The following is a 27,847-nucleotide window of genomic DNA, read 5'->3' as shown; positions in this document are numbered from 1 at the left end:
ACAGACACGATGCTTTGAATTTAGAAGGTGATTATACACATATGGCCTACTTACAGGCCTACATGTACATTTTGATGGAGATGTTTTGTAAAAGCTTGATGAGATGGGCTACGCAAGCAAGTCAAGGGAAGTACAAAGCAGAAACCTTGGTGGATTTTACTGAAATATATTTGGACTACAGGGACAAAGGAGACAAATGAACCATTAGAACACACTCAAAACAGACAATGGGTGGGCAAACCACACATGACAATCCCCCTAAAAAAAGTTCACAATGAATAACATTTCCTCATAATGTAAACTGAAAAGCCATATTGTTTAACCGCTTGTGATAAAAAGTGTCTTGAAAGATTTAAAGAAAGTAACTTTGTGAATGATTCATTTCTAGGTATTGATTTATTTCTCAGTTATCGTTCAGTCAAATATTAAAATACATCTAATTGACATGAAGACTAAGGAATGTGGACAGTTTCCCTTGATCCTTTCCATCAGATGGTTTCCATAGGACAGGTAGTTTACCTTTCGACATAATGTCCTCTACCTGGCACCTGGCTACACTACGAGGCCCACTTCCTTCTCGTGGTCCAGCAGGGAGCAGCGGTCCTGGAGAGAGGGGGTGGATGGACCTCGGCTGGCCGGCTGGCTGGAGAGGGAGATGGGCAGGGAGAGGCGCTCCCAGGCGCCGCGGAGGGAGGGAGGGGTGCGTCGCCGGTCGTCCAGACCCACGTGGGTGCTCACCTGGCTGGGGCTCAGGCTCTTCATGTTCCCCTGGGCCCGGAACTCATACGTCTCGATTGACGTCTTCTTATACCTGGAGCAGGCAGAAGCAGGAGAGGACTGAGGTCAGTTTTAGTAAGAGAGAGAGCAAAAGGAGGGAAGCTCCCTCTACCAAATTATGGCTTAGCGAATCGGCAAATACTGTACACTTACAAAGAATGAGATATATTCTAACATTTGATCAAATCTGTCAGCCTTTCCTCTCTTACTTGGACCAGTCGGCGCTGTGGATTTGTACATTTTAACACACTCTCAATTCTAATATTTTAATCTACCTATAGGCAGCATGTGCTGGCCCCGCCACCCGAGCAGTTGAGAGGGGAATAGGGGGGAATAAGGGGGGTGACATCTACCTTCTTTCTTTCTACATGTCCTTGTTCTGTATGTCTTGTTTTGTAATATTTGTTTTGTACCCAGAACTCTTGGTCTTGTTGTTCCTGTCTGCTCTTTTATGTTTAAATAAGAATTGCACACTTGTCTTTTATACCTATACACCATTCTGGTGCGTGTTCAATAAACAATATTTGAACGAGTAAAGGAGAGTATGAGGAGGATGGGGAGAAAAGTGTAGAGACAGAGACTTGACCTGAAACGGACAAGTGGCGTGTTAATATAGGCAGAATAACGTGTGAGTGAGTAAGACAAACATGACATAAAAACATGTGACATGTCAGGAACAGAAAAGGAGAGAAAGACTGAGACATTTACACTGTTTTCCATAAATAAAGAGGGAGTTGGAGTGGTTCCAAATAGTGAACTAGATACAGCTGAGAGGTCAAAGTGCACTGTGTTCAGTCTGTGTAGTGTTCAGTGAGTGGGCTGCTGCAACAGAGACACTCTGGACACGGTGCCCTGGGCTGTTCTACAGGCACACGCTACTTTATTCAGGTTACTATGGAAACGCTTCTCAATGGACCGAGGTTACAGTGAAGAGATAGATATTTACGTCCAGTAAAAGTTCCCATTTGGGATGTTGGAAAGTATGCAAAACATCTCGGAGGGCAAGTTTGATTGGTTGAAATAAATACACAGCAAAATCCCCAACAGACAGGGAGATAGATGGAAGGACGGACAGACAGAGAGGCAGAAGCATACACTCACAGTTTTAACAGCAGGGAAGAGATGACCACAGACACAGAGGAAGCTGCCATAGCTGCTGAACCCATCCATGGCTGTAGGACCAGACCAGCGGGCAGAAACACGCCTGGATGGGTACAGTGCAACCCAGCTTTACTACACACACAACTGCACTGTTGGTGCTCGGATCACAGGCATTTTGCTACACTCGCAATAACATCTGCTAAATATATGTATGCAACCAATAACATCTGCTAAATATGTGTATGAGACCAATGACATCTGCTATATATGTGTATGCGACCAATAACATCTGCTAAATATATGTGTATGCGACCAATAACATCTGCTAAATATATGTGTATGCGACCAATAACATCTGCTAAATATGTGTATGAGACCAATAACATCTGCTAAATATGTGTATGAGACCAATAACATCTGCTAAATGTGTATGAGACCAATAACATCTGCGAAATATATGTGTATGCGACCAATAACATCTGCTAAATATACAGTGCCTTGTGAAAGTATTCGGCCCCCTTGAACTTTGCGACCTTTTGCCACATTTCAGGCTTCAAACATAAAGATATAAAACTGCATTTTTTTGTGAAGAATCAACAACAAGTGGGACACAATCATGAAGTGGAACGACATTTATGGGATATTTCAAACTTTTTTAACAAATCAAAAACTGAAAAATTGGGCGTGCAAAATTATTCAGCCCCCTTAAGTTAATACTTTGTAGCGCCACCTTTTGCTGCGATTACAGCTGTAAGTCGCTTGGGGTATATGTCTCTATCAGTTTTGCACATCGAGAGACTGAAATTTTTTCCCATTCCTCCTTGCAAAACAGCTCGAGCTCAGTGAGGTTGGATGGAGAGCATTTGTGAACAGCAGTTTTCAGTTCTTTCCACAGATTCTCGATTGGATTCAGGTCTGGACTTTGACTTGGCCATTCTAACACCTGGATATGTTTATTTTTGAACCATTCCATTGTAGATTTTGCTTTATGTTTTGGATCATTGTCTTGTTGGAAGACAAATCTCCGTCCCAGTCTCAGGTCTTTTGCAGACTCCATCAGGTTTTCTTCCAGAATGGTCCTGTATTTGGCTCCATCCATCTTCCCATCAGTTTTAACCATCTTCCCTGTCCCTGCTGAAGAAAAGCAGGCCCAAACCATGATGCTGCCACCACCATGTTTGACAGTGGGGATGGTATGGTCAGGGTTATGAGCTGTGTTGCTTTTACGCCAAACATAACATTTTGCATTGTTGCCAAAAAGTTCAATTTTGGTTTCATCTGACCAGAGCACCTTCTTCCACATGTTTGGTGTGTCTCCCAGGTGGCTTGTGGTAAACTTTAAACAACACTTTTTATGGATATCTTTAAGAAATGGCTTTCTTCTTGCCATTCTTCCATAAAGGCCAGATTTGTGCAATATACGACTGATTGTTGTCCTATGGACAGAGTCTCCCACCTCAACCTGTAGATCTCTGCAGTTCATCCAGAGTGATCATGGGCCTCTTGGCTGCATCTCTGATCAGTCTTCTCCTTGTATGAGCTGAAAGTTTAGAGGGAAGGCCAGGTCTTGGTAGATTTGCAGTGGTCTGATACTCCTTCCATTTCAATATTATCGCTTGCACAGTGCTCCTTGGGATGTTTAAAGCTTGGGAAATCTTTTTGTATCCAAATCCGGCTTTAAACTTCTTCACAACAGTATCTCGGACCTGCCTGGTGTGTTCCTTGTTCTTCATGATGCTCTCTACGCTTTTAACGGATCTCTGAGACTATCACAGTGCAGGTGCATTTATACGGAGACTTGATTACACACAGGTGGATTGTATTTATCATCATTAGTCATTTAGGTCAACATTGGATCATTCAGAGATCCTCACTGAACTTCTGGAGAGTTTGCTGCACTGAAAGTAAAGGGGCTGAATAATTTTGCACGCCCAATTTTTCAGTTTTTGATTTGTTAAAATAGTTTGAAATATCCAACAAATGTCGTTCCACTTCATGATTGTGTCCCACTTGTTGTTGATTCTTCACAAAAAAATACAGTTTTATATCTTTATGTTTGAAGCCTGAAATGTGGCAAAAGGTCGCAAAGTTCAAGGGGGCCGAATACTTTCACAAGGCACTGTATGTATGAGACCAATAACATCTGCTAAATATGTGTATGCGACCAATGACATCTGCTATATATGTGTATGCGACCAATAACATCTGCTATATATGTGTATGCGACCAATAACATCTGCTAAATATGTGTATGCGACCAATAACATCTGCTATATATGTGTATGAGACCAATAAAACATGATTTGTTACTCACCTGCGGCGATGGGAATCCCTACCAGGTTGTAGATGAGAGCGAAGACAAAGTTGATGCGTATCCTCTGAACAGTCTTCTTGGACAGCTCAATACAGGCCACCACATCTAACAGATCATTCTACATTGAAAGGAGAAAAAAACCTCAAATATCTGAAGTTCCTTTGGGACAGAAAATACATCCACGAGACCTCATCTCTCCCTTTCAAGTACATCACAACACATGTAACCAGGATGTAGTTTACATCCCAACCACACCCCACTCTGCTCCTCACCCTGATCAGCACCACGTCAGCTGCCTCTATGGCCACGTCTGTGCCCGTCCCTATGGCGATGCCCACGTCGGCGCGGGCGAGGGCGGGCGAGTCGTTGACCCCGTCACCCACCATGGCCACCCTCAGACCCCTCTCCTGCAGCTCCTGCACCTTGGCCACCTTGTGGGAAGGCAGCACCTCCGCAAATACCTTCCTGATGCCCACCTGGAGGAGGGACAGAGACACAATTCAGATGTGTGTGTGTGTGTGTGTGATGAACGCCACGCTGCTTGCTTAGCAAGTACCACTTCCTCCTGATTCAGCTCACACCAAGACTGGAACCCAGAACCTCTGTCTTGCTAGCACAGGTGACGGCCCTCCCAAAGAGTCTTACCAGTCGGCACCACCATAAAATGTACAATTTGGCGGCACAAGTGGCGACCCTTCAGGCTGAGGAGTTTCCCACATCCCCATGTGCTGCACATGCATGCGTGCGGGTCTCTATCTTTCTCTTACCTGTGTGGCTATAGCCTTAGCAGTACGTCTGTTGTCCCCAGTGATCATGACCACCTCTATCCCCATGTGCTGCACATGCATGCGTGCGGTCTCTATCTTTCTCTTACCTGTGTGGCTATAGCCTTAGCAGTACGTCTGTTGTCCCCAGTGATCATGACCACCTCTATCCCCATGCTGAGTAAAGTATGGACAGCCAGGGCAGACTCGGTCTTCACTGTGTCTGCTATGGCCAGCATGGCACACAGTACACCTAGGGCATAGGAAGAGGAGATAGAACATGTCCCCGACATGGAACGGTGAGGTTGATGCAGGGGATTGACACATATCCCATGTTCAGTGTATATACACCTCATAGATAAACCATTGTTGGAGTAGGACACAGTCCCGAGGGTCATAGATAAACCACTGTTGGAGTAGGACACAGTCCTGAGGGTCATAGATAAACCACTGTTGGAGTAGGACACAGTCCTGACGGTCATAGATAAACCACTGTTGGAGTAGGACACAGTCCTGAGGGTCATAGATAAACCACTGATGGAGTAGGACACAGTCCTGAGGGTCATAGATAAACCACTGATGGAGTAGGACACAGTCCTGAGGGTCATAGATAAACCACTGTTGGAGTAGGACACAGTCCTGAGGGTCATAGATAAACCACTGTTGGAGTAGGACACAGTCCTGAGGGTCATAGATAAACCACTGTTGGAGTAGGACACAGTCCTGAGGGTCATAGATAAACCACTGTTGGAGTAGGACACAGTCCTGAGGGTCATAGATAAACCACTGTTGGAGTAGGACACAGTCCTGAGGGTCATAGATAAACCACTGATGGAGTAGGACACAGTCCTGAGGGTCATAGATAAACCACTGTTAGAGTAGGACACAGTCCTGAGGGTCATAGATAAACCACTGTTGGAGTAGGACACAGTCCTGAGGGTCATAGATAAACCACTGTTAGAGTAGGACACAGTCCTGAGGGTCATAGATAAACCACTGTTAGAGTAGGACACAGTCCTGAGGGTCATAGATAAACCACTGTTGGAGTAGGACACAGTCCTGAGGGTCATAGATAAACCACTGATGGAGTAGGACACAGTCCTGAGGGTCATAGATAAACCACTGTTAGAGTAGGACACAGTCCTGAGGGTCATAGATAAACCACTGTTAGAGTAGGACAGTCCTGAGGGTCATAGATAAACCACTGATGGAGTAGGACACAGTCCTGAGGGTCATAGATAAACCACTGTTAGAGTAGGACAGTCCTGAGGGTCATAGATAAACCACTGTTGGAGTAGGACACAGTCCTGAGGGTCATAGATAAACCACTGTTGGAGTAGGACACAGTCCTGAGGGTCATAGATAAACCACTGTTGGAGTAGGACACAGTCCTGAGGGTCATAGATAAACCACTGTTGGAGTAGGACACAGTCCTGAGGGTCATAGATAAACCACTGTTGGAGTAGGACACAGTCCTGAGGGTCATAGATAAACCACTGATGGAGTAGGACACAGTCCTGAGGGTCATAGATAAACCACTGTTAGAGTAGGACACAGTCCTGAGGGTCATAGATAAACCACTGATGAGAGACAGTTCAGGACTATTACAACGTGTCCATAACCTGACCCAGTGGGATGTGAAGGCTTTTCCTCTGTTGCCCCCCCCCCCCCCCACACACACACACACAAAAAATGCCTTCCATGTATTAACACTCACACTTCACTTTTTCCATTTACCAGCACTGACTCTGCTGATAGCTACTTTAATGAGGAAAAATGTACTTACTGTGACTGATGTGTGGTTGTCCCACCTAGCTATGCACTAACTGTAAGTCTCTGTAAGTCTCTCTGGATAACAGTGTCTGCTAAATTACTCAAATGTAAATGTCTGTCATTGGACTGAGACTGTACCATCTATAGCTACCAGGATGGCTGTCTGCCCCTTGGTCTCGTGGCTGGACATGGCGTCATCCACGTCAGCTCCTACATGAAGCCCGTTCCGCCTTATCCACTCTCTGTTCCCGATCAGGACCGAATAGGAGGGGCTAGCAGAGGCACCTGGACAACACACAAAACACCATGAGCAATGGAGTGGACTTCAAGGCTGGACAACTTTCTAATAGTGAAGACATCAAAACTATGAAATAACACATATAGAATCATGTAGTAACCAAAAAAGTTTAAAACAAATCAAAATATATTTTATATTTGAGATTCTTCAAAGTAGCCACCCTTTGCCTTGATGACAGCATTGCACACTCTTGACATTCTCTCAACCAGCTTCATGAGGTAGTCACCTGGAATTTCAATTAACAGGTGTGCCTTCTTAAAAGTTAATTTGTGGAATTTCTTTCCTTCTTAATGCGTTTGAGCCAATCAGTTGTGTTGTGACATGGTATGGGTGGTATACAGAAGATTGCCCTATTTGGTAAAAGACCAAGTCCATATTATGGCAAGAACAGCTCAAATAAGAAAAACGACAGTCCACCTGTCACACCCTGATCTGTTTCACCTGTCTTTGTGCTCGTCTCCACCCCCCTCCAGGTGTCGCCCATCTTCCCCATTATCCCCTGTGTATTTATACCTATGTTCTCTGTTTGTTTGCTGCCAGTTCGTTTTGTTCGTAAAACCTACCAGCGTTTGTTTCCCTACTCCTGCCTGTTTCTTGCTCCTGTTTTTTAGTCCTTCCTGGTTTGACTGTTCTGCCTGCCCTGACCCTGAGACTGCCTGCCGTTTTGTACCTTACCCCACCATTCTAGATTATTGACCCCTGCCTGCCCTGACCCTGAGACTGCCTGCCCCTGTTAAGTATTAAACTTTGTTTCTTCCAAACTGTCTGCATCTGGGTCTTACCCAAAACGTGATACCACTATTACTTTGAGACATGAAGGTCAGTCAATCCGGAAAATTTAAAGAACGTTGAAAGTTTCTTCAAGTGCAGTCACAAAAGCCATCAAGTGCTGTGATGAAACTGGCTCTCATGAGGACCGCCACAGGAAAGGAAGACCCAGAGTTACCTCTGCTTTAGAGGATAAGTTCATCAGAGTTATCAGCCTCAGATTGCAGCCCAAATAAACGTGTCACAGAGTTCAAGTAACAGACACATCTCAACATCAACTGTTCATAGGAAACTGCGTGAATCAGGACTTCATGGTTGAATTGCTGCAAAGACACCACTACTAAAGGACACCAATAAGAAGAGACTTGCTTGGGCCAAGACACACGAGCAATGGACATTCGACTGGTGGAAATCTGTTGTTTGGTCCGATGAGTCCAAATCTGAGCTTTTTGGTTCCAACCACCGTATCTTTGTGAGACGCAGATTCGGTGAACGGATGATCTCTGTATGTGTGGTTCCCACTGTGAAGCATGGAGGAGGTGGTGTGATGGTGCTTCGCTGGTGACAATGTCAGTGATTTATTTAGAATTCAAGGCACACTTAAGCAGCATGGCTACCACAGAATTCTGCAGCGATACGCCATCCCATCTGATTTGCGCTTAGTGGGACTGTCATTTGTTTTTCAACAGGACAATGACCCAAAACACACCTCCAGGCAGTAAGGGCTTTTATGACCAAGAAGGAGAGTGATGGAGTATGCATCAGATGACCTGGCCTCCACAATCACCCGACCTCAACCCAATTGAGATGGTTTGGGATGAGTTGAACCACAGAGTGAAGGAAAAGCAGCCAACATGTGCTCAGCATGCGTGGGAACTCCTTCAAGACTGTTGGAAAAGCATTCCTCATGAAGCTGGTTGAGAGAATGCCGAGAGTGTGAAAAGCTGCCATCCAGGCAAAGGGTGGCTACTTTGAAGAGTATAAAATATATTTTGATTTGTTTAACACTTTTTTTGGTTGCTACATGATTCCATATGTGTTATTTCAATAGTTTTGATGTCTTCACTATTATTCTACAATGCAGAAAATAGCAAAAATAAAGATAAACCCTTGAATGAGTAGGTGTGTCCAAACTTTTGATTGGTACTGTACATCATGAGTACGACCACCAAGTAAAGGGGTAAAAACCGTGATGTTGTAAAGCAACACTGACCTGACACTGACACAGTATCGCCGACCAGGCTGCTCTCATCAGTCGTGGCCCCATGCAGTGTGACCTGGGTATGACAGGAGTCCTGGTCACCCCCCAGCAGTACCTCCTCAATGTTAGACACCTTACAGCTGATCCCACAGCCTGGCACCGACTGGAAGTCCTTACAGGAACCCAGAACATCTGTCTCCAGCTCCTGATATACATACGGACAGGCGCTCGCTCACACTAGTTATTTATTTCATTATATTGAGCCCTTACTTCACTAGGTAAGTTGACTGTGAACATTCATTCTCATTTAGATCAACGACCTGGAGAATAATTCCAGGGTAAAGTGGATAGAATGACCTTGTCTGTGTTTATACAGTGGCTAAAGCACAGATACCTGGTAGATATCAATGAAATACCCTCACCTCTTTGCAGTGCTTGGCCACAGCCATCCCCAGTGGGTGTTCACTGCTGGCCTCCGCTGTGCCCACCAGTGCCAGGACCTTACGCAGGGGCAGCCGTGCCCTCTCCCACAGCACCAACACCCTCGTCACCCGCGGGACACCGTGAGTGATGGTGCCCGTCTTATCAAACATCACCGCACCGATCTGAATGGGAGGAAAGGAGAGAGCGGAAAACACTGTCATTTTCTTTCTGTGATACTGCTGGTAGCTTTAGCTGTGTCTTTTAGGGTTAGAGCAGTGGAAAACGCCTATCATACATGTACAGCTCCACAGCTCCACCATGACCGACTCTACCCTGTACCCGGCCCACAATACAGTTTGGAAAACACTGGACGTTTACGGGAAGTATGTTTCGGTTGGGAGGTAGTAAATAGAGGTGCATTGCCTTGTGGGCCATCTCCAGCGGTTCCCCTCCCTTGATGAGGATGCCGTTCTGGGCTCCGACCCCCGTGCCCACCATGACAGCTGTCGGGGTCGCCAGGCCCAGAGAGCAGGGGCAGGCGATGGACAGGACTGTGATGGAGGCCTGGAAGGCGAAGCGGACAATAACGTCGGTCTTGGGGATGTTCTCATCGTAACCCTGTGAGGTTGAAACACACAAACAGAAACACACACACACAAACACACACAAACACTATGATTCAGAATGGATCTTTTCATTCAGAAAGTACATCAATGCCATAAGGCTTTGTTATGAGTTTGATAAGCTCTTGTGGTTACTCACAGGAAAGTACTCCTTCACAACATGGAAGTTGACAAAGCCGATCACCAGCCAGACCAGCAGTGTTAGCACTGAGGCAATGACTATGAAGGGTACAAAGTAGCCACTCAGTCTGTCTGCAAACTGCTGGATGGGGGCCTAGTCCAACAAGAGATGTTTCAGATACTTAGAAAATATAATCAATAACTGATTATATTGTAACTTACACAGATAATTGTAGCCCACAATCAAAGACGTCCCGTCTTGACCTTGGCCATAAAGTGGCTTGTTTACCTTGGATGTCTGTGCCTCCTCCACTAGTTTGACTATCTGACAGAGGGTGGTGTCTGCTCCTACGTGGGTGGCCTGCACCAGTAGAGATCCGTGGGCGTTGATGGAGCCAGCTATCACTGAACTGCCGGGCTTCTTACTCACAGGCATGGGCTCACCTGACCACAGAGAGAACATTGACCACCCCATCAACCATGGTAGACCACCAAAGAACCACAATGACTACCAGCAACCACCTATACAGACTATTAAATGACCACAATGACAACGATCGTCGTTAGCGGTGAATAGAGTAATGCTACCTATATTTTCAATGCATTTCTCCACACTAGGTGGGTCATGTAGTGGTATTTTGCTACTGTTAAATAAAAAAGGTGCATTTACATGCCTTTACCCTTCACTACAACACAGTCAATCACCAATAGACCACAAAAGGACCATAATGACAGTAAACTATTACGGCCCATTGGCTCCCCAACAAAACGGTTCTTACCTGTGATGAGGGACTCATCTGCCATGGAGCTTCCCTCGATCACCTTCCCGTCCACGGGGAACTTTCCCCCAGGCACCACCTTCACTATGTCTCCTCTCTGGACCAGCTCCACCGACACCTGCTCCTCACTGACACACACAGCACAGACACAGTACTGATTTATTGTGGTGAAATATTCTCAGAATAGTTTATGGACACAGCTATAAACAGATTGTAAAGAAATCATGGCTAAGGCAGGTTTGAATATATGAGGCCAATATAAAAATAAACATCACATAAAATAAACAGATTTTTCCACAAGTGTTCACTGTGGGAAAATGAAGCTGGGTTTCGGTTCACCTGAGGATGGAGTGGTCAGGACCTAACGTGACCACAGTGGCATCAGTAGCCTGCAGTGACATCAGCTTGGCCAGTGCTTCAGATGTCTTGCTCTGCAGAACAGGAACAGGAAACAGAGACAACGACGTGAGTGGTGTTGATTAAACCTGGGAATTACCAGCCGACCTCAGCATAAGTCTTCAGCCTGTAGTCTGATGATTGCTTTCCCACACTGACACCATAATAACACATAATCATATGACCATAAATGCCACAAAAACTGATCAGATATGACCTAGAATAACCCCCTGGTGATCCACCATCCATAAAGCTGAGAGCAACAGAAGTACTTCCAACCAAAAGGACTTTAGCTGTGGTCCAGGTAAAGGAAAGTGGAATGAAACCTGCATAGCTAATTGCAGGAGAAACACTAGAATTGAGTAGAGTAGAATAGAGTGGAATGGAATAGAGTAGAATAGAGTAGAGTGGAACATAGTAGAGTAGAACAGAGTAGAGTAGAATAGAGTAGAGTAGAATGGAATAGAGTAGAAAATAATAGAGTAGAATGGAATAGAGCAGAGTAGAGTAGAATACAATTGAGTAGAGTAGAACAGAGTAGAGTAGAACAGAGTAGAATAGAATGGAATAGAGTAGTGTAGAATAGAGTAGAATGGAATAGAGTAGAATATAATAGAATGGAATAGAGTAGAGTATAATGGAATAGAGTACAGTAGAGTAAAAATAATAGAGTAGAATGGTATAGAGGTCAGTAGAATGGAATAGAGTACAGTATAATGGAATAGAGTACAGTAGAGTAGAATGGAATAGAGTATAATAGAGTAGAATGGAATAGAGCAGAGTAGAGTAGAATGGAATAGAGCAGAGTAGAATATAATAGAATGGAATAGAGTAGAATATAGCATAATAGAATAGAGTAGAGTAGAATAGAGTAGGGTAGAATAGCCTTACCTTTGCTATGTGCTCCAGCCACCGGCCCAGGGCGATGAAGACGAAGAGCATGGGCGGGGTGTCAAAGAAGGTGACAGGGCTCTGATTGGCTCTCTCTGCCATCGCCACAATGAGGACCACAACTGAGTAGATGTAGGCGATGGAGGTTGCCAGGACGATGAGGACGTCCATGTTAGCCGTGCGGTGTCTCAACGAGCGGTACGCCTGGATGTAGAAATAACGACCCCCGAAGATCTGATGGAGGAGTAGGAGGTGGGGGAGGGAAAGAGGAGGAGAGAGAGAGCAAGAGACAGAGAGAGAATGAGAGGTATGAAGAGAGAGAGCGAGAGACAGAGAGAGATTGAGAAAGAGAGGTATGAAGAGAGCGAGAGAGAGAGAGATTGAGAAAGAGAGGTATGAAGAGAGAGAGAGAGAGAGATAGATTGAGAAAGAGAGGTATGAAGAGAGAGATTGAGAAAGAGGTATGAAAGAGAGAGAGAGAGACAGAGAGAGATTGAGACAGAGGTATGAAGAGAGAGAGACAGAGATTGAGAAAGAGAGGTATGAAGAGAGAGAGACAGAGACAGAGAGAGATTGAGAAAGAGAGGTATGAAGAGAGAGAGAGAGAAATGTGACTTACAGTTATTATATAATGGACTACGACATACAGTAGATAAGCAGTCTCAGTACTGAGACTGAGCCAGTAGCAGGGCTTGGTAGGGTCCTATAGTATCTGGGGGTCACAGACATCTATAGTACTGAAACTGAGCCAGTAGCAGGGCTTGGTAGGGTCCTATAGTATCTGGGGGTCACAGACATCTACAGTACTGAGACTAGGCCAGTAGCAGGGCTTGGTAGGGTCCTATAGTATCTGGGGGTCACAGACATCTATAGTACTGAGACTGAGCCAGTAGCAGGGCTTGGTAGGGTCCTATAGTATCTGGGGGTCACAGACATCTATAGTACTGAGACTGAGCCAGTAGCAGGGCTTGGTAGGGTCCTATAGTATCTGGGGGTCACAGACATCTATAGTACTGAGACTGAGCCAGTAGCAGGGCTTGGTAGGGTCCTATAGTATCTGGGGGTCACAGACATCTATAGTACTGAGACTGAGCCAGTAGCAGGGCTTGGTAGGGTCCTATAGTATCTGGGGGTTACAGACATCTATAGTACTGAGACTGAGCCAGTAGCAGGGCTTGGTAGGGTCCTATAGTATCTGGGGGTTACAGACATCTATAGTACTGAGACTGAGCCAGTAGCAGGGCTTGGTAGGGTCCTATAGTATCTGGGGGTCACAGACATCTATAGTACTGAGACTGAGCCAGTAGCAGGGCTTGGTAGGGTCCTATAGTATCTGGGGGTCACAGACATCTATAGTACTGAGACTGAGCCAGTAGCAGGGCTTGGTAGGGTCCTATAGTATCTGGGGGTCACAGACATCTATAGTACTGAGACTGAGCCAGTAGCAGGGCTTGGTAGGGTCCTATAGTATCTGGGGGTCACAGACATCTATAGTACTGAGACTGAGCCAGTAGCAGGGCTTGGTAGGGTCCTATAGTATCTGGGGGTCACAGACATCTATAGTACTGAGACTGAGGTAGCAGGGCTTGGTAGGGTCCTATAGTATCTGGGGGTCACAGACATCTATAGTACTGAGACTGAGCCAGTAGCAGGGCTTGGTAGGGTCCTATAGTATCTGGGGGTATACAGACATCTATAGTACTGAGACTGAGCCAGTAGCAGGGCTTGGTAGGGTCCTATAGTATCTGGGGGTCACAGACATCTATAGTACTGAGACTGAGCCAGTAGCAGGGCTTGGTAGGGTCCTATAGTATCTGGGGGTCACAGACATCTATAGTACTGAGACTGAGCCAGTAGCAGGGCTTGGTAGGGTCCTATAGTATCTGGGGGTACAGACATCTATAGTACTGAGACTGAGCCAGTAGCAGGGCTTGGTAGGGTCCTATAGTATCTGGGGGTCACAGACATCTATAGTACTGAGACTGAGCCAGTAGCAGGGCTTGGTAGGGTCCTATAGTATCTGGGGGTCACAGACATCTATAGTACTGAGACTGAGCCAGTAGCAGGGCTTGGTAGGGTCCTATAGTATCTGGGGGTCACAGACATCTATAGTACTGAGACTGAGCCAGTAGCAGGGCTTGGTAGGGTCCTATAGTATCTGGGGGTCACAGACATCTATAGTACTGAGACTGAGCCAGTAGCAGGGCTTGGTAGGGTCCTATAGTATCTGGGGGTCACAGACATCTATAGTACTGAGACTGAGCCAGTAGCAGGGCTTGGTAGGGTCCTATAGTATCTGGGGGTCACAGACATCTATAGTACTGAGACTGAGCCAGTAGCAGGGCTTGGTAGGGTCCTATAGTATCTGGGGGTCACAGACATCTATAGTACTGAGACTGAGCCAGTAGCAGGGCTTGGTAGGGTCCTATAGTATCTGGGGGTCACAGACATCTATAGTACTGAGACTGAGCCAGTAGCAGGGCTTGGTAGGGTCCTATAGTATCTGGGGGTCACAGACATCTATAGTACTGAGACTGAGCCAGTAGCAGGGCTTGGTAGGGTCCTATAGTATCTGGGGGTCACAGACATCTATAGTACTGAGACTGAGCCAGTAGCAGGGCTAGGTAGGGTCCTATAGTATCTGGGGGTCACAGACATCTATAGTACTGAGACTGAGCCAGTAGTAGGGCTATAGTACTGAGACTGAGGTCCTATAGTATCTGGGGGTCACAGACATCTATAGTACTGAGACTGAGCCAGTAGCAGGGCTAGGTAGGGTCCTATAGTATCTGGGGGTCACAGACATCTATAGTACTGAGACTGAGCCAGTAGCAGGGCTAGGTAGGGTCCTATAGTATCTGGGGGTCACAGACATCTACAGTACTGAGACTGAGCCAGTAGCAGGGCTAGGTAGGGCCTTATTATACCTGGACAGGTGTACAGAGCAGGAAGAAGGCCAGGTTGAGGAGGGAGAGGCCTGGGAGAAGGTTCTGCTCCTCGGGCATAGAGCCACCGTGTTCCTCGTGCTGACTGTCCATCACCATCATGTAGATCATCAAGCCCATCACTGGCACCCCAAACACCAGACTGAACAGGAACGAGTTCTTCCACCTGGAACACACACACACACGCAGGACGCATGCAGAGAGGAGAGTGTGTTAAAACAATTCAAGGTTGATTCAAAAACACGTATCTCAAGTCAGAATCTACAGACGACCAAAACAGATACTTACTGTTGAATCTCTTCCCCATGATCCAGGTTGTTCCCAAAGCCTTCAGCTTTCATTAGAGACGCCCCAAAGCCTAGCCTCTAGAACAGACAGAGTTACTACAGTTGTAAATATGGGTAAGAATATGTACCAACACTGTAATTGCACAATGTGAATATATAACAATTACAAGATGTTGGTGATGGAAAAACAAATTTAGCAACAAAATTTAAAGAGACATGACAGCAAAGTCAACTTATAGCTAGCTACCTCAATCATTCTGATGATGTCACGAGCTCCAAGCACTTCTGGGTCAAACTTGATCTGGGCTTTATTGGTTGCCAGTGCAACTGAGGCTTCTAGAATCCCTTTGGTCCTGGTGAGTTTGGACTCAATGTTATGGACACACGACGCACATGTCATCCCAGTTACCTACACATGAGATGAGCAAAACAAATGTAAACTTAATGCAGCTGTACCAGACAATCCGTTGGCCCAATGTAGTACTGGACTAAACATCAAAGAAAATGTATTTAGCCAAGCATAGAAATGTATTTAGCCAAGCATAGAAATGTATTTCTTCTTTCTCCATGTTGTCTCAGCCAATGAGAGGACTCACAGAGAGGTCCAGTTTCCCATCCATAACAGCATTGTCCTCTATCAGTGTGGCACCGAAGCCTAGACCCTCTATGAGCTGTGTTATCCGCTTGGCATCAACAATACCAGGGTCATACTTCACCTCCGCCTTACCAGCCATGAGGGCAACCAGCACTGAGATGACACCTGGAACACACAATGTTGTGCAGTTAACCCCTAACCAGGGATAGTGGCATCACCACCAAATACTTGTTTATCCTCATGATAGAAACTGTACTGCCAGGTCAAGCGTTCTGCTTAGTGACTCTACGGGAAATGATAGTGACCTAAAGGGTAACATCACCCACCTCTGTGTTTGACTAAGTTCCTCTCAATGTTGGCCACACAGGAGGCACAGGTCATGCCTGTCACACGGATGAAGCACTTCTGAACCTTCCCCTTCTCACCAGCAGTGGCCATCTTGGTTGAGCCAGAGCTACCATTAATGGAAGTCTTGGTAGAGCCAAAGCTACCATTAATGGAAGTCTTGGTAGAGCCAAAGCTACTGTGAGCCATTCTGGGGGAGTGGGGGGAAAGGGGAGTCTTCTGTCTTTGAAGGGGAGGGGTTGGAAGAGTTTCTGCAGAAGCAGATTCTTCAGGAGAAAAGAACACAACATATTAACAAGACCGTTGGTTGGGTGGGTTATGCATGGATGGAGAGAGAGTGCTGTCAGTGTAAGGGGGGGACATAAAAGAACCAAACTGGTTCATAATCTGTTTATAAGCTTGTTTTACTGGCCCCAAGTCTGGGTCATTCAAGAACACTTGATGCCACACTAGAAAGCACACTTGTCTCGTTTCCAAGGAGACCTGTGCCCAAGTGCTGCATACTCTCCACCAATAGCAAGGCTGGATGGAAATAGAATGCTTTGAACAGCATTGTCCATTGAAAGCAGTATTACTGTATGCCCACCACTGTGAGACTGCTAATGTGGTGAGTTTGGAATGCTGAAGTAATCCATGTCTCTGCATTCTGTACAACAATGTACCTACTCAGTTGAGCCCCCCTCCCCATATTACATGAATGAAATGTCTGATTAGAAAAGTGTAGTTGTGATTTTTGTTCAATTTCTAAGGTGAAATAAACATATTAAGCATACCTATGAGTGAAGCATCAAATCCCATGTCTTCAATGGCTGCCCTTAGTTCCTCTGGCTGAGTCAGACTGGGGTCAAAGGTGACGGTCCCCTGTTCCTCCTTTAATGACACCACTATAGAACACACCCCAGTCATCTCAGAGATCTTGCCCTCAATGGACTGGACACATGAATTACAGGTCATCCCTACAATCCCAATGACAGACGTCCGAGTCAGTGAATCCAAGATGGAGGACGACACAGGTGTCTGCCCTTGACCACAATCTATACTTGTGTCTTTGTTCGTAAGAGTCGCACCAAATCCCATGTTCTCAATCTGTTCCTTTACCTCCTCAGATGTCACTGTGTGGGGCTGAAATTGTACTACTGCCTCTTGATCGCTCAGAGACACCTTGATGTGCAGAACCCCAGGCAGAGTCCCTATCCGTCCCTCGATGGAGCGCACACAGGACTGGCATGTCATACCCTCCACCCTGATCCTCGTCAGGGACTCTGTGGCCTCCGTCTCCCCGATCTCAGTCACCTCTTCCCCAGCCACGTCCACGACGCCGTAGCCCATGGCCTGGATCTCCAGAGATAACTCCCTGGTAGAGATAGATGATGCGTTATAGTCCACCTGAGCCAGGCCACTGGCCACAGAGAAGTTGACAGACACCACTCCCTTCAGGCAAGCGACGTGACTCTCGATGGCCTGGATAGAGGACTTGGGGGTGAGGCCAGAGAGCTGGAAAACAGCCCGGGAGAGGGCCTTAGGTTGGGGGTAGAGCTCACTCTGACTGCCAGGCTCGTAGGCCAGGTTCTCATAGGTCCGCTTCTGGGAACACCAGGCCTCACAGGGACACATCTTCTCCTTAAGAGAGGGTCAGAGAGGTAGAGGACGAGAGCAAGAGAGAGAGAAAAGATTGAGATGCACATACGTGATCATGTCAGTTATATGTAGGCTCAGTGTTTTCAGAAGTCGAAGCAGCAACGTTTTTTATAGCCCTTTAAATACTGGATGCCATAAAAAGCTGATTGCAATCAGCTCCTTGAAATCTTGAGTTAGATTTGTGACCACCCCTTAAAAAGGCTTGAAGCAGAGGACAAGTTTGGTCACCACTGCTTCACAATGAATTCTCCAGTGTCAATATTGTTAGTGACCCTCTGGGAAAGTACAGTACTTCTGTATATCCAGTGTATGAGGATGGAGCACACAGACCAGAGACTGCTGATGTAAAACAAAGGTGTTGAAAGACCCACGGATTACTAGAAGCTCCAGGCCCACGTGACCATAAGTAACCCTGCTCACACGGTAACAATGTGACTCTGCTTAGAGTCAACGCTCATCTGGATCTGACACCCAGGCTAAGGGGAGGAGAGGAGAGGCCAGAGAGCATTCGGTGCATTGGCAGTCATTGTGAACATCACCAATGCCATTTTTTTATTTGGTCAAACTGCAGTCTACCATACAATAAGAAATAACACCACCTCACCTGATCAATATGAACTCCTGACCTTGTGTCACATGTGGGCAATACATTTTTACAATATGTTTCATTACTGTATATTAGCCTACATTACTGTATATTAGCCTACAGTACTGTATATTAGCTTACATTACTGTATATTAGCCTACATTATTGTATGTCCTATGAGGAAAGCCACAGCTCACACTGTCTGTTAAACAAATACTAAGATACTCCATGTTTGTTGATGGGAATGTCAACGGAGAGAGAGCTTTCTACGTACAGTAGTAACCTCAAACCAACGGGTCAAGGGATAGATGTGATATGAACACACAACATGGTCGGACTTTCGTGGCTCAAAACAATATTTTCACAGATTTCAAATACATAAATTCAGAATTTATAAATAAATTCAGAATTTTTGTGAGCAGTATAACGCCATAAATGTATATCTAAAATGGGAATATACATTTAAATTTAAACAGTTAAACACTAACTGACCGGTTTCTTCTTACCTTTAGATCAGTCTGATTTGCTACACTCCCATGGTCTGCGGTTTGTCCGTCTGGTACAGCTGTCCTAACAGCGCAAGGCGACTGACATTCAACCATACAAACCTCAACCTGTCCCACGACTGACGGCTTCGAAACATATTTAGTAAGGCTACTTATCGGATTTTGCGAAAACATGGTCACTTCTCTGTGGTTCTTTATTTGTTTCTCACAACACCCAGAGAGGGCAAAAGTTCGTGGTTCACGTTTCTATCAGGCAACACGCCACTATAATGTCAGAGAGCGCAGAGTGCAGAGCTGTGCACATGATTGAAGTCCAGTCGCACTGCTTGCGGTTACCTCTGTCTCTGGCAATGCCTTTCTTTTGCGCCCAGCTCTTGGACAAATCGAATTTCATTCGTCACATGCTTCATAAACAACAGGTGTAGACTAACTGTGATATTATTACTTACGGACCCTTCCCAACAATGCAGAGAGAAATAAAAAAATATATAAATAACGGTCAATTAATAACACGTAATAATACAAGTAAAAAAGCAGTGGGCACTTGAATGATCGTAACAATTCACAGCACAGCTTTGGAACACCCACAGTAACACGGAAACCCATGACAGTGTTTCACTGGGCACTTAGTTTGGTGATTGTGTTACTGTATTGTAGTGCAGATACAGCGTGTATTGTAGATCATTTACCTGGCTAGAAGAGGACGCGCGCAAAGCCCCTCCCGTTGCACTTTATACTGGAAACGAGTGCAACAACGTAGCAAACTCGGTGCTGTTTCATGTATTAGCTACAAACATGCATATATAATCCTACACTCACACCTTCAGCATAGCCTAGCCTAAACCTACTCTGTGAATTCAAAATAACATTTTCATAATGGTAAATGCATAAAAATAACTTGTCGTTATTTTTCAATTACACTAATACATACAGTTGTTTAATTGTCATACTTTAATGTTTTGCATTTTTTTAACAAGTTAATTGCAGAAGCAGATAATATAAATATGTCTGCGATATGAGTATGACATACTATTCAACAACAATGTCACACATAATATATATTGAATAAAGGCTCTATGAAGGATATGAATGAATGTCTCGACAACCCATATGCTTGAAGTTGTCTCAAATATAGCACAACTGTCTATTGTCTATTGACCCAAGCCATTGATCAGAGTATGGAGATGTTCTGAATTCAGAAGTAGTCTGAAGCCTGATAATAACATGAACATGTAAACACATAGAGGTAACACTGTATCCAGATTACTCACATAGCTCAGGTAATTCCTCATCCACTTAGTGGGCCATGTGGATCCATACATGGTAAACCTCCAGTTGGATCAGGGGCCTTCTGCAGTCTTCTTCAGAGAACGGATCTGAAGGCAAGACAACAATGGACAACTCCAGTCCGACCAGGATGAGCCACATGACACAAGTCACAGTTATCCAATTTTGTCTGTAATGGATGATGTCAACTGTAAACTATCACATCACTGGAATGCTGGAGTGCTTGACTTCACGGAAAGAGAAAGCTATAGTATAAACCAATAAAGTGTGATTACAAAAGTCCACATAGTCACAGTTAGGGGGGTGTAGGTTTACCTTGGCAGCTTTTGGTGACAGTTATTAGATATTGGTGACTATGGCCTGGCTGACAATAATGGATTCATTGTGGCAGGCATTGGTGCTATTCAATCTATATTGACATATCAGCAAACATTGCTCAACCCAGTGCAACTAGCTTCAATAAAATGCAATACTCTTCAATGAAACAAATCTAGGTTACATTTCCCAGTATATCCCAATTTTAGATGACCAATAAGCCAATAATAGGTGAATTCTCATGACTTCCATGGCAGTTGTTTAAAATCTGGATTAATTCCAAACCAACCAAGAATATAGAAGACTCAGAGGTCACAGACCTTGACGAGCAGCTCACATTCACCCTAACATTCTCCTCCGAGCCATGCATCAGTGATTTGAACAGATCCTCGGGTTTATAGGCCACACAATGAAGCCTTTGACTGACTCCTACTGAATGCTCCTTCAATTCCAAATATAAACCTGCAAGTAAAAGCTGGAGAGTTGTGGGAGAGATATAGGATGGATCTTTTGGGATTGTATCACTTATGATAGTTACACGGAACTAAGTATTTCTGTTTTCATACTTCCATGGACCCACATGATGTATTTTTTCTGCAGTCCCATCACAATACAATTTATCTTAGATTACAGACATTTGTTTTTTCTGGCGCTTTCTTTTTGTATGTTTTTTTTTCTTAAACAAACAACCTACATATTAGAACCACGCAAGCGTTCTATCACATTCTAATGAGTATTTTATCACTTTCTTTCTGGTTGATTTTATTTTGAAACGTCAATTAAACCGGAAGTTCTCGTATACACGTGGTCTGAAGCAGAACATATACACGTAACTAAACATTGGAGTTAGCTAGCTAACTTTCTCGGGAGTTTTGTGAAATGGACTCAGCTGGTGCTATCGATTAAGTATAAGACAGTCATCTCGACCGAAATATAAAGTAAACCAAGGACATTACAATGTTTGGATGTTTGGTTGCTGGTAGATTGGTAAGTATGGAACTTGCTAACGGCAGCAAGCTAACTTGGGACTGAAATGACAGCGAACTACACATTTGGTATGAAGGAACAATGTGTTATTGTATTCCCGGCTGCTGACTGGTCATTTCTACTCGTAGGCTACATATACCCATTGATTATTGAACAATATAGGTAGTTATACATGCTCTATGATATGAGCTTAACAGAGACAGAGGTTTTGTGTACATTGTTTAGCTTGTACAACTTTTCTTACCGTAGTTAGCTAGTATCATAACCCAAATTGTACTCAAATGTTTGTTGTTTTGGGGGTGTCATTCTAAACAGAAAATGTATAGCTTCAAAGTATGTTTCCTACAACCATGACAGGTCCATGGACTTGCAAGCATGGCTGTCTATGAATGTAAGAGTCCCAAAAGAGATACATCATGATGTCCCCACCAGAGGCAGGTGGGAGGAGCTATGTGGACAAGCTCATTGTAATGTGTAATGGAATTAGTGGAACGATATCAAACCTATGGAAACCAAGTTTGACTCCGTTCCATTCCATCCATTGAGTCCATCCTCCTACAGCTCCTCCCACCAGCCTCCACTGGTCCCTACCTACCCCAATTATCAGTTTACCCAAAAAATGGCAGGGTCAAACTGCTGAAATACAGAAACAGATTGTGCTTTTAATTAAATGAAAAGTACCTCTTGAAATAACTCCAGCTCAAGTAGGAGTCACAATTATCTTTTAGGTCCAGACTGACGCCCAGCAGGTTGCTGGTGACAAGTTTGTCTTCAACCTACCAGACTATGAGAATGTGAACCATGTAGTGGTGTTCATGTTGGGCACAGTGCCTTTCCCTGCGGGGATGGGTGGAGCCGTCTACTTCTCCTTCCCGGACCCTGTCGGTGGGCAGGTCTGGCAGCTCCTGGGTTTCATCACCAACGACAAACCAAGTGCCATCTTTAAAATATCTCAATTAAAACCAGGTGAGTATCATTCAAATGTATTTAATAAAGCCCTTCTTTCATTAGTAGTTGTCACAAGGTGTTTTTTCAGTATGTGTGTTTTAGTGCTGTAGTGGTAAAACAATAGGTGGGTAAACTGTGATCGCCAGTTGTGGTGGGAAAAAAGAACCCTTCCTCTTCTTTCAATGCATTTTTTTGCAAAAGGTGGGTAAAACTGTTGAGCAAAAGTTACACACCATTGGTGTTTCTGCTGTCTCCCCATAGGTGAGGGTGGAGAGCATCCATTTGGAGTTATGACAGTACCTCGGCTTGCCTCCGTGGCCCAAGTTGGTGTGTCTATTGAGCCTTTGGAGCAGCTGGTCCAACAGACGCCTGTATCAGGTGCCACTGTGTGCGCTGTTGACTCCTTTATGCAGGTTAGAACATTATGGGTGCTTTGCAGTGCACATAATCAGTGAAAGTAACCTTCCTTTGATAATATGCATACGAGTCAATACTCAAGCTGCTTGGTTTGATTGCTGTGTACCAGCAACACGGGTGTATTTAGTGCCTATGGAAAGTCTACACCCCCTTCAACTTTTTTCACCTTGCTTTTAAAGTGATATATTTCATTGTATATATGAGCTACACAAAACACTGTCAGTGAAAATAAAATTCTAAATGTGTAAAAAAACAACTAAACTATAGTTGTTGCATATGTGTTCACATTTAGGCAAGCCTAAATTAGTCCAGAAGTCAAATTTGGTTTAACATATCACATAAGTTATATGGACTCACACAGTTTACATTGATTTTAATGACGACACCTTCCTCTGTCCCTCATACATATATCTGTAAGGTCCCTCAGTCATGTATTGAATTTCAAGCACAGATGAAACTACAAAGACCAAGTAGCTTTTTCGAAAGCCTCAAAGGGCAGTGATTGGGAGATGGGTAACAATAACAAATCAGACAATGAATATCTCTTTAAGCATGATCAAGTTAATTATGCTGTGGATGATGTATTAAACCAGGTACACCAAATAAAAATGTGATTTCACATTTTTAAAAACAGTCCATTTATATTTTCCAACAGGGCTATACATTTGGGTGAGTTTTTTTTCTCTTACCTGAGTAGCCTCTTCACTGCCAAAAATAAAATTAAACCATCTAGTGTTCAGTGAAATAACAACACTGTCAAATACAGGTAGCCATGTCAAATAATTAACATTAGTCTCTCGTGGGAATTCCACTAATGGTCCGTATGTAGCCAAACATAGCTGCTGCTCATTCCGTTTGCTCGAAAATTGATAAATGGTCAAATTAAAAAAAGGCAGTGTCCATAGACGCATACCAGCTCTACTGGTAGTACTGTTACTACCAGCAGTACTACACCTGTCAACAACAAGTTGGTCTGCTTCCACTAGCACATCCAATGCTAGCATCAGTAATTCTACATTTGTTGTTTGCCCAGCTAGAATGGATGTGAATCTGATGCAGCCGAAGAGCTACTGCCCCCTTACCTGGGAAAGCACCGAACAGACAGGGACGTTGGACCATCGAAGAGGCGCAAATATGAGAACTACATTGATTTGGGGTTCACTTATTGGGAGTAGTGCCTTTCCTCAGCCACAGTGTTATATGTGCAAAAGTAAACCTTCACTCTTGCGCAGACCTTAGACAACAGACAGACAACAGATACCATTAATAAGGGGCCTGGTGAGCTACCGAGTGGCTAGGACATGCAAGCCCCATACTATTGTGGAGGACTTAATTCTTCCTGCTGCTGCAGATATGGCTGGAACAATGCTGGGGGAAAAGGCCCAAAAAACTATACAGACAATGTCTTCATCAAACAACACTTTCACGACGCATCAGTGACATGGCAGGAGATGTTTTGAAACCATTACTGCTTCGCATACAAGCCAGTGAATTATATGTGTTACAGCTGGATGAGTCAACAGACGTGGCGGGCCTGGCACAGCTCCTGGTATATGTCAGTTACATTTATGGGGGTCAATTAAGGAAGACATCCTCTTCTGCAAACCACTGGAAACTAGGACAACAGGAGAGGATATTTTTAAAGTACTGGACAGCTTTGTGACATCAAATGGACTTTGGTGGTCAAGATATGTTGGTATCTGTACTGATGGCACAAAAGCCATGACAAGGAGACATGGTGGAGTGGTAACGCACGTGCAAGCAGTTGCTCCCGATGCCACTTGGGTACACTGCAGTATCCACCGAGAGGCTCTTGCTGCCAAGGGAATGCCTGACAGCTTGAAATAAGTTTTGGACACTACAGTAACAATGGTTAACTTTGTTAAAGCAAGGCCCCTGAACTCGTGTATTTTCTGCACCTTGCAATGATATGGGCAGCGACCATGTAACGCTTTTACAACATACAGAAAATGTGCTGGTTATCAAGGGGCAAAGTATTGACACAATTTTTTAAAATTGAGAGACAAGCTTAGTTATTTTCTGACCATAATTTTCACTTGTCTGACTGCTAGCATGATGACGAGTTTGTCACACGACTGACCTATCTGGGTGATTTAAATCCTCGCCTGAATGATCTGAATCTAGGATTACAGGGACTCTCTGCAACTATAACTAATGTGCGGAACAAAGTTGAGGCTGTGATTAAGAAGTTGGATATCTTCTGTCTGCATTAACATGGACAACACACAGGTCTTTCCATCATTGTATGATTTGTGTGCAAATGAACTCAAGCTTCCGGACAATGTCAAATGTGATATAGCGAAGCACCTGAGTGAGTTGGGTGTGCAATTACGCAGGTACTTTCCCCGAAATGGATGACACAAACAACTCATGCCCTGCCTCCAGTTCACTTACCGATATCTGAACAAGAGCCTCATCGAAATTGCATTCATGTGGTTCAGTGAAAATGTTATCAGAAGCCACTGCCAGATTTCTGGACTGGGCTGCGCTCAGTGTCCTGCCCTGGCAAATCGCACTGTTAAGACTCTGATGCCCTTTGCAACCACGTACCTATGTGAGAGTGGATTCTCGACCCTCACTAGCATGAAAACTAAATGCTGGCAGACTATGCGTGGAAAATGATTTACGACAAACTCTCTCCAATACAACCCAACATTGCAGAGTTATGTCCATCCTTTCAAGCACACCCTTCTCATTAACCTGTGGTGAGTTATTCACAATTTGATATGCAAGATGGTTAAATAAAGAGCAAAATTATTATATTACTTGTGCCCTGGTCCTATAAGAGCTCTTTGTCACTTCCCACGAGCTGGGTTGTGACAACTCAACACTCATTCTTATGTTTAATAAATGTATTGTATAGTGTGTGTGTGGCAGGCTTACAATGATGACAAAAAAACAGAGAGCACGCTGACCCTTGTGCTTGAGGGGGTACGCAGCTGGAGGTTGAATGTTTGAAGGGGTACCGGACTATTAAACGTTTGGGAACCACTGTATTAAACCACCCAGATACATCAAAGATGCAGTCGTCCTTCTGAACTGAGCTGCAGGACAGGCAGGAAACTGCTCAGTGACTTCACCATGAGGCCATTGCTGATTTTAAAACTACTAGAGTTCAATGGCTGTGATGGAAGAGCACTGAGGATGGATCAACAACATTGTAATGACCCCATGACCTAAATTAGTGAAAAGAATACAAATACACAGATGCCAAAACACACATATGTATGCGACAAAGCACTAAAGTAATACTGGGGGAAAAACAGCAAAGGAAGACACTTTTTGGCAAATCTGATACATCACTGAGTAGCTGCCTCATCTTCAAGCATGGTGGTGGCTGCATCATGGAATGATTGACATCAGCAGAGACTGGGGAGTATTTCAGGATGAAAAGAAACAGGATGGAGCTAAGCACAGGCAAAACCCTAGAGGAAAACATGCTTCAGTCTGCTTTATACCAGACACTGGGAGAGGAGTTCACATTTCAGCAGGACAACCTGCAACACAAGGCCAAATCTACACGAGTTTCTTACCAAGAAGACCGTGAATGTTCCTGAGTGGCCAAGTTAGTTGACTTAAATCTGCTAGACAATCTATGGCAAGACTTACTGTCTAGCCATGATCCCCAACACCTTGACAGAGCTTGAATTTTGAAAAGGAGAAAATATTGCACAATACAGGTGTACAAAGCTCAGACTTACCCAAGAAGACCCACAGCTGTAATCGCTGCGAAGGTGTTTCTAACAAATTAAAGTATATTGGCACTTATTTTTCATGAATCTTTAACACTAACACAAAATGGGAAGAAATCCAAGGGGGGGGGGTATACTTTCTACAGGCACACTAGCATTGTGTTCAATTGTTTAGGTTGCACAAACAGTCAGTGGGCAGAACAGTTGGTCATTATGACCGGGGTTATTTGAGACCACATCTAAAGGATCGTATTGAAACTTCTCAAACATGGGTCTATTGTAGAACCACTTCCTCTCTGCTTACCTCCTGTCAAAATACATCCCCACAAGTTATTCCTTTTTGGTCCACATATGGCACATGTGCAGGACTTTTATTTTGATGTTGCTAAGAGCACCTACACACTCAGCTGACCAACTCAACTCTCTCTCCTCAGTTCACTCAGAAGATGCTGGACAGTTTGTATAATTTCTCCTCGTCTTTTGCCGTGTCCCAGTCCCAGATGACTCCAAACCCCTCAGAAATGTTCATCCCTGCCAGTTCCATCCTCAAATGGTAAAATGATTCCCTGTTGGTCCTATTCAAAGTCAGACCATTTAAACACCTGCTTGAATTAACCCGATCAATTATTTTCAATTTGCCTGACGCACGTTTGTGGAACCTGTGGTTATTGGGCTGGCTACAAGGAAACTAACATTTGAGGAATTTCTCAGTCAGTTAAGCATGGACGCTGCAAACGATCTGAATGTGCTTCCGAAATCAAAAGCATAAAGTCATGTGCTCCTCTGATCTTTCTCCCCAGGTATGAGAACTTCCAGAGGCGCATGGCTCAAAACCCTAATTTCTGGAAGACTTGAGTTGTCTGGACGATACCACAGTGTTAAAAACCATGATAAAGGGGCATGGACAGAGAAGACCAGACTTCATTTTCTGCTCCAGAATGTCCAGGAATGGTCCTCCACAGAAGACGAAAAGATCGTTTTATAGCAACAATTACTACATGTGTTTGTCAAATATTAAACGTTTCTTAAAATTCTCTTTTCACCACTACT

The 27,847-nt window shown here is 44.4% G+C and overlaps 2 protein-coding genes across 2 annotated transcripts; one reads left to right on the top strand and one right to left on the bottom strand.

Annotated features, from left to right (window-relative positions):
• Window positions 1–150: 150 nt before the first annotated feature.
• Window positions 151–19,673, bottom strand: atp7b (ATPase copper transporting beta). The gene is made up of 21 exons (XM_064970376.1): window positions 19,131–19,673; window positions 17,174–18,020; window positions 16,382–16,666; window positions 16,057–16,220; window positions 15,708–15,869; window positions 15,462–15,538; window positions 15,156–15,339; window positions 12,229–12,462; window positions 11,281–11,372; window positions 10,942–11,069; window positions 10,452–10,606; window positions 10,182–10,316; window positions 9,843–10,037; window positions 9,419–9,601; window positions 9,009–9,201; window positions 6,868–7,014; window positions 5,067–5,209; window positions 4,465–4,668; window positions 4,193–4,310; window positions 1,879–1,981; window positions 151–811 (listed from the first exon to the last, which is right to left on the bottom strand). The coding sequence occupies exons 1-21, from the start codon at window positions 19,302–19,304 to the stop codon at window positions 553–555; spliced, it is 4,182 nt and encodes a 1,393-aa protein (XP_064826448.1). The 5' UTR covers window positions 19,305–19,673; the 3' UTR covers window positions 151–552.
• A 1,842-nt stretch (window positions 19,674–21,515) lies between these two features.
• hikeshi (heat shock protein nuclear import factor hikeshi) lies at window positions 21,516–27,831 on the top strand. Its single transcript, XM_064970375.1, has 5 exons — window positions 21,516–21,719; window positions 22,448–22,685; window positions 22,929–23,080; window positions 27,232–27,350; window positions 27,598–27,831. The coding sequence occupies exons 1-5, from the start codon at window positions 21,690–21,692 to the stop codon at window positions 27,650–27,652; spliced, it is 594 nt and encodes a 197-aa protein (XP_064826447.1). The 5' UTR covers window positions 21,516–21,689; the 3' UTR covers window positions 27,653–27,831.
• The last annotated feature ends 16 nt before the right edge of the window (window positions 27,832–27,847 follow it).

Source organism: Oncorhynchus masou, chromosome 7 (genome assembly GCF_036934945.1).
Source record: "Oncorhynchus masou masou isolate Uvic2021 chromosome 7, UVic_Omas_1.1, whole genome shotgun sequence".
Classification (NCBI taxonomy): Eukaryota; Metazoa; Chordata; class Actinopteri; order Salmoniformes; family Salmonidae; genus Oncorhynchus; species Oncorhynchus masou.
The sequence above is the reverse complement of the archived record's forward strand: the minus strand, read 5'-3'. Positions and strand labels throughout refer to the sequence as shown.

Coding starts and splice junctions, on each gene's coding strand:
- atp7b (XM_064970376.1), bottom strand. CDS start 19,304: ATGTTTTCGCAAAATCCGATAAGTAGCCTTACTAAATATGTTTCGAAG. Junction 12,463..15,155: donor TGCTCTGTACACCTGTCCAG/GTATAATAAGGC, acceptor CTCCTCCATCAG/ATCTTCGGGGGTCGTTATTT. Junction 10,607..10,941: donor AGATGAGTCCCTCATCACAG/GTAAGAACCGTT, acceptor CTCTGTGGTCAG/GTGAGCCCATGCCTGTGAGT.
- hikeshi (XM_064970375.1), top strand. CDS start 21,690: ATGTTTGGATGTTTGGTTGCTGGTAGATTG. Junction 21,720..22,447: donor GTTTGGTTGCTGGTAGATTG/GTAAGTATGGAA, acceptor ATTATCTTTTAG/GTCCAGACTGACGCCCAGCA. Junction 22,686..22,928: donor AATATCTCAATTAAAACCAG/GTGAGTATCATT, acceptor GTCTCCCCATAG/GTGAGGGTGGAGAGCATCCA.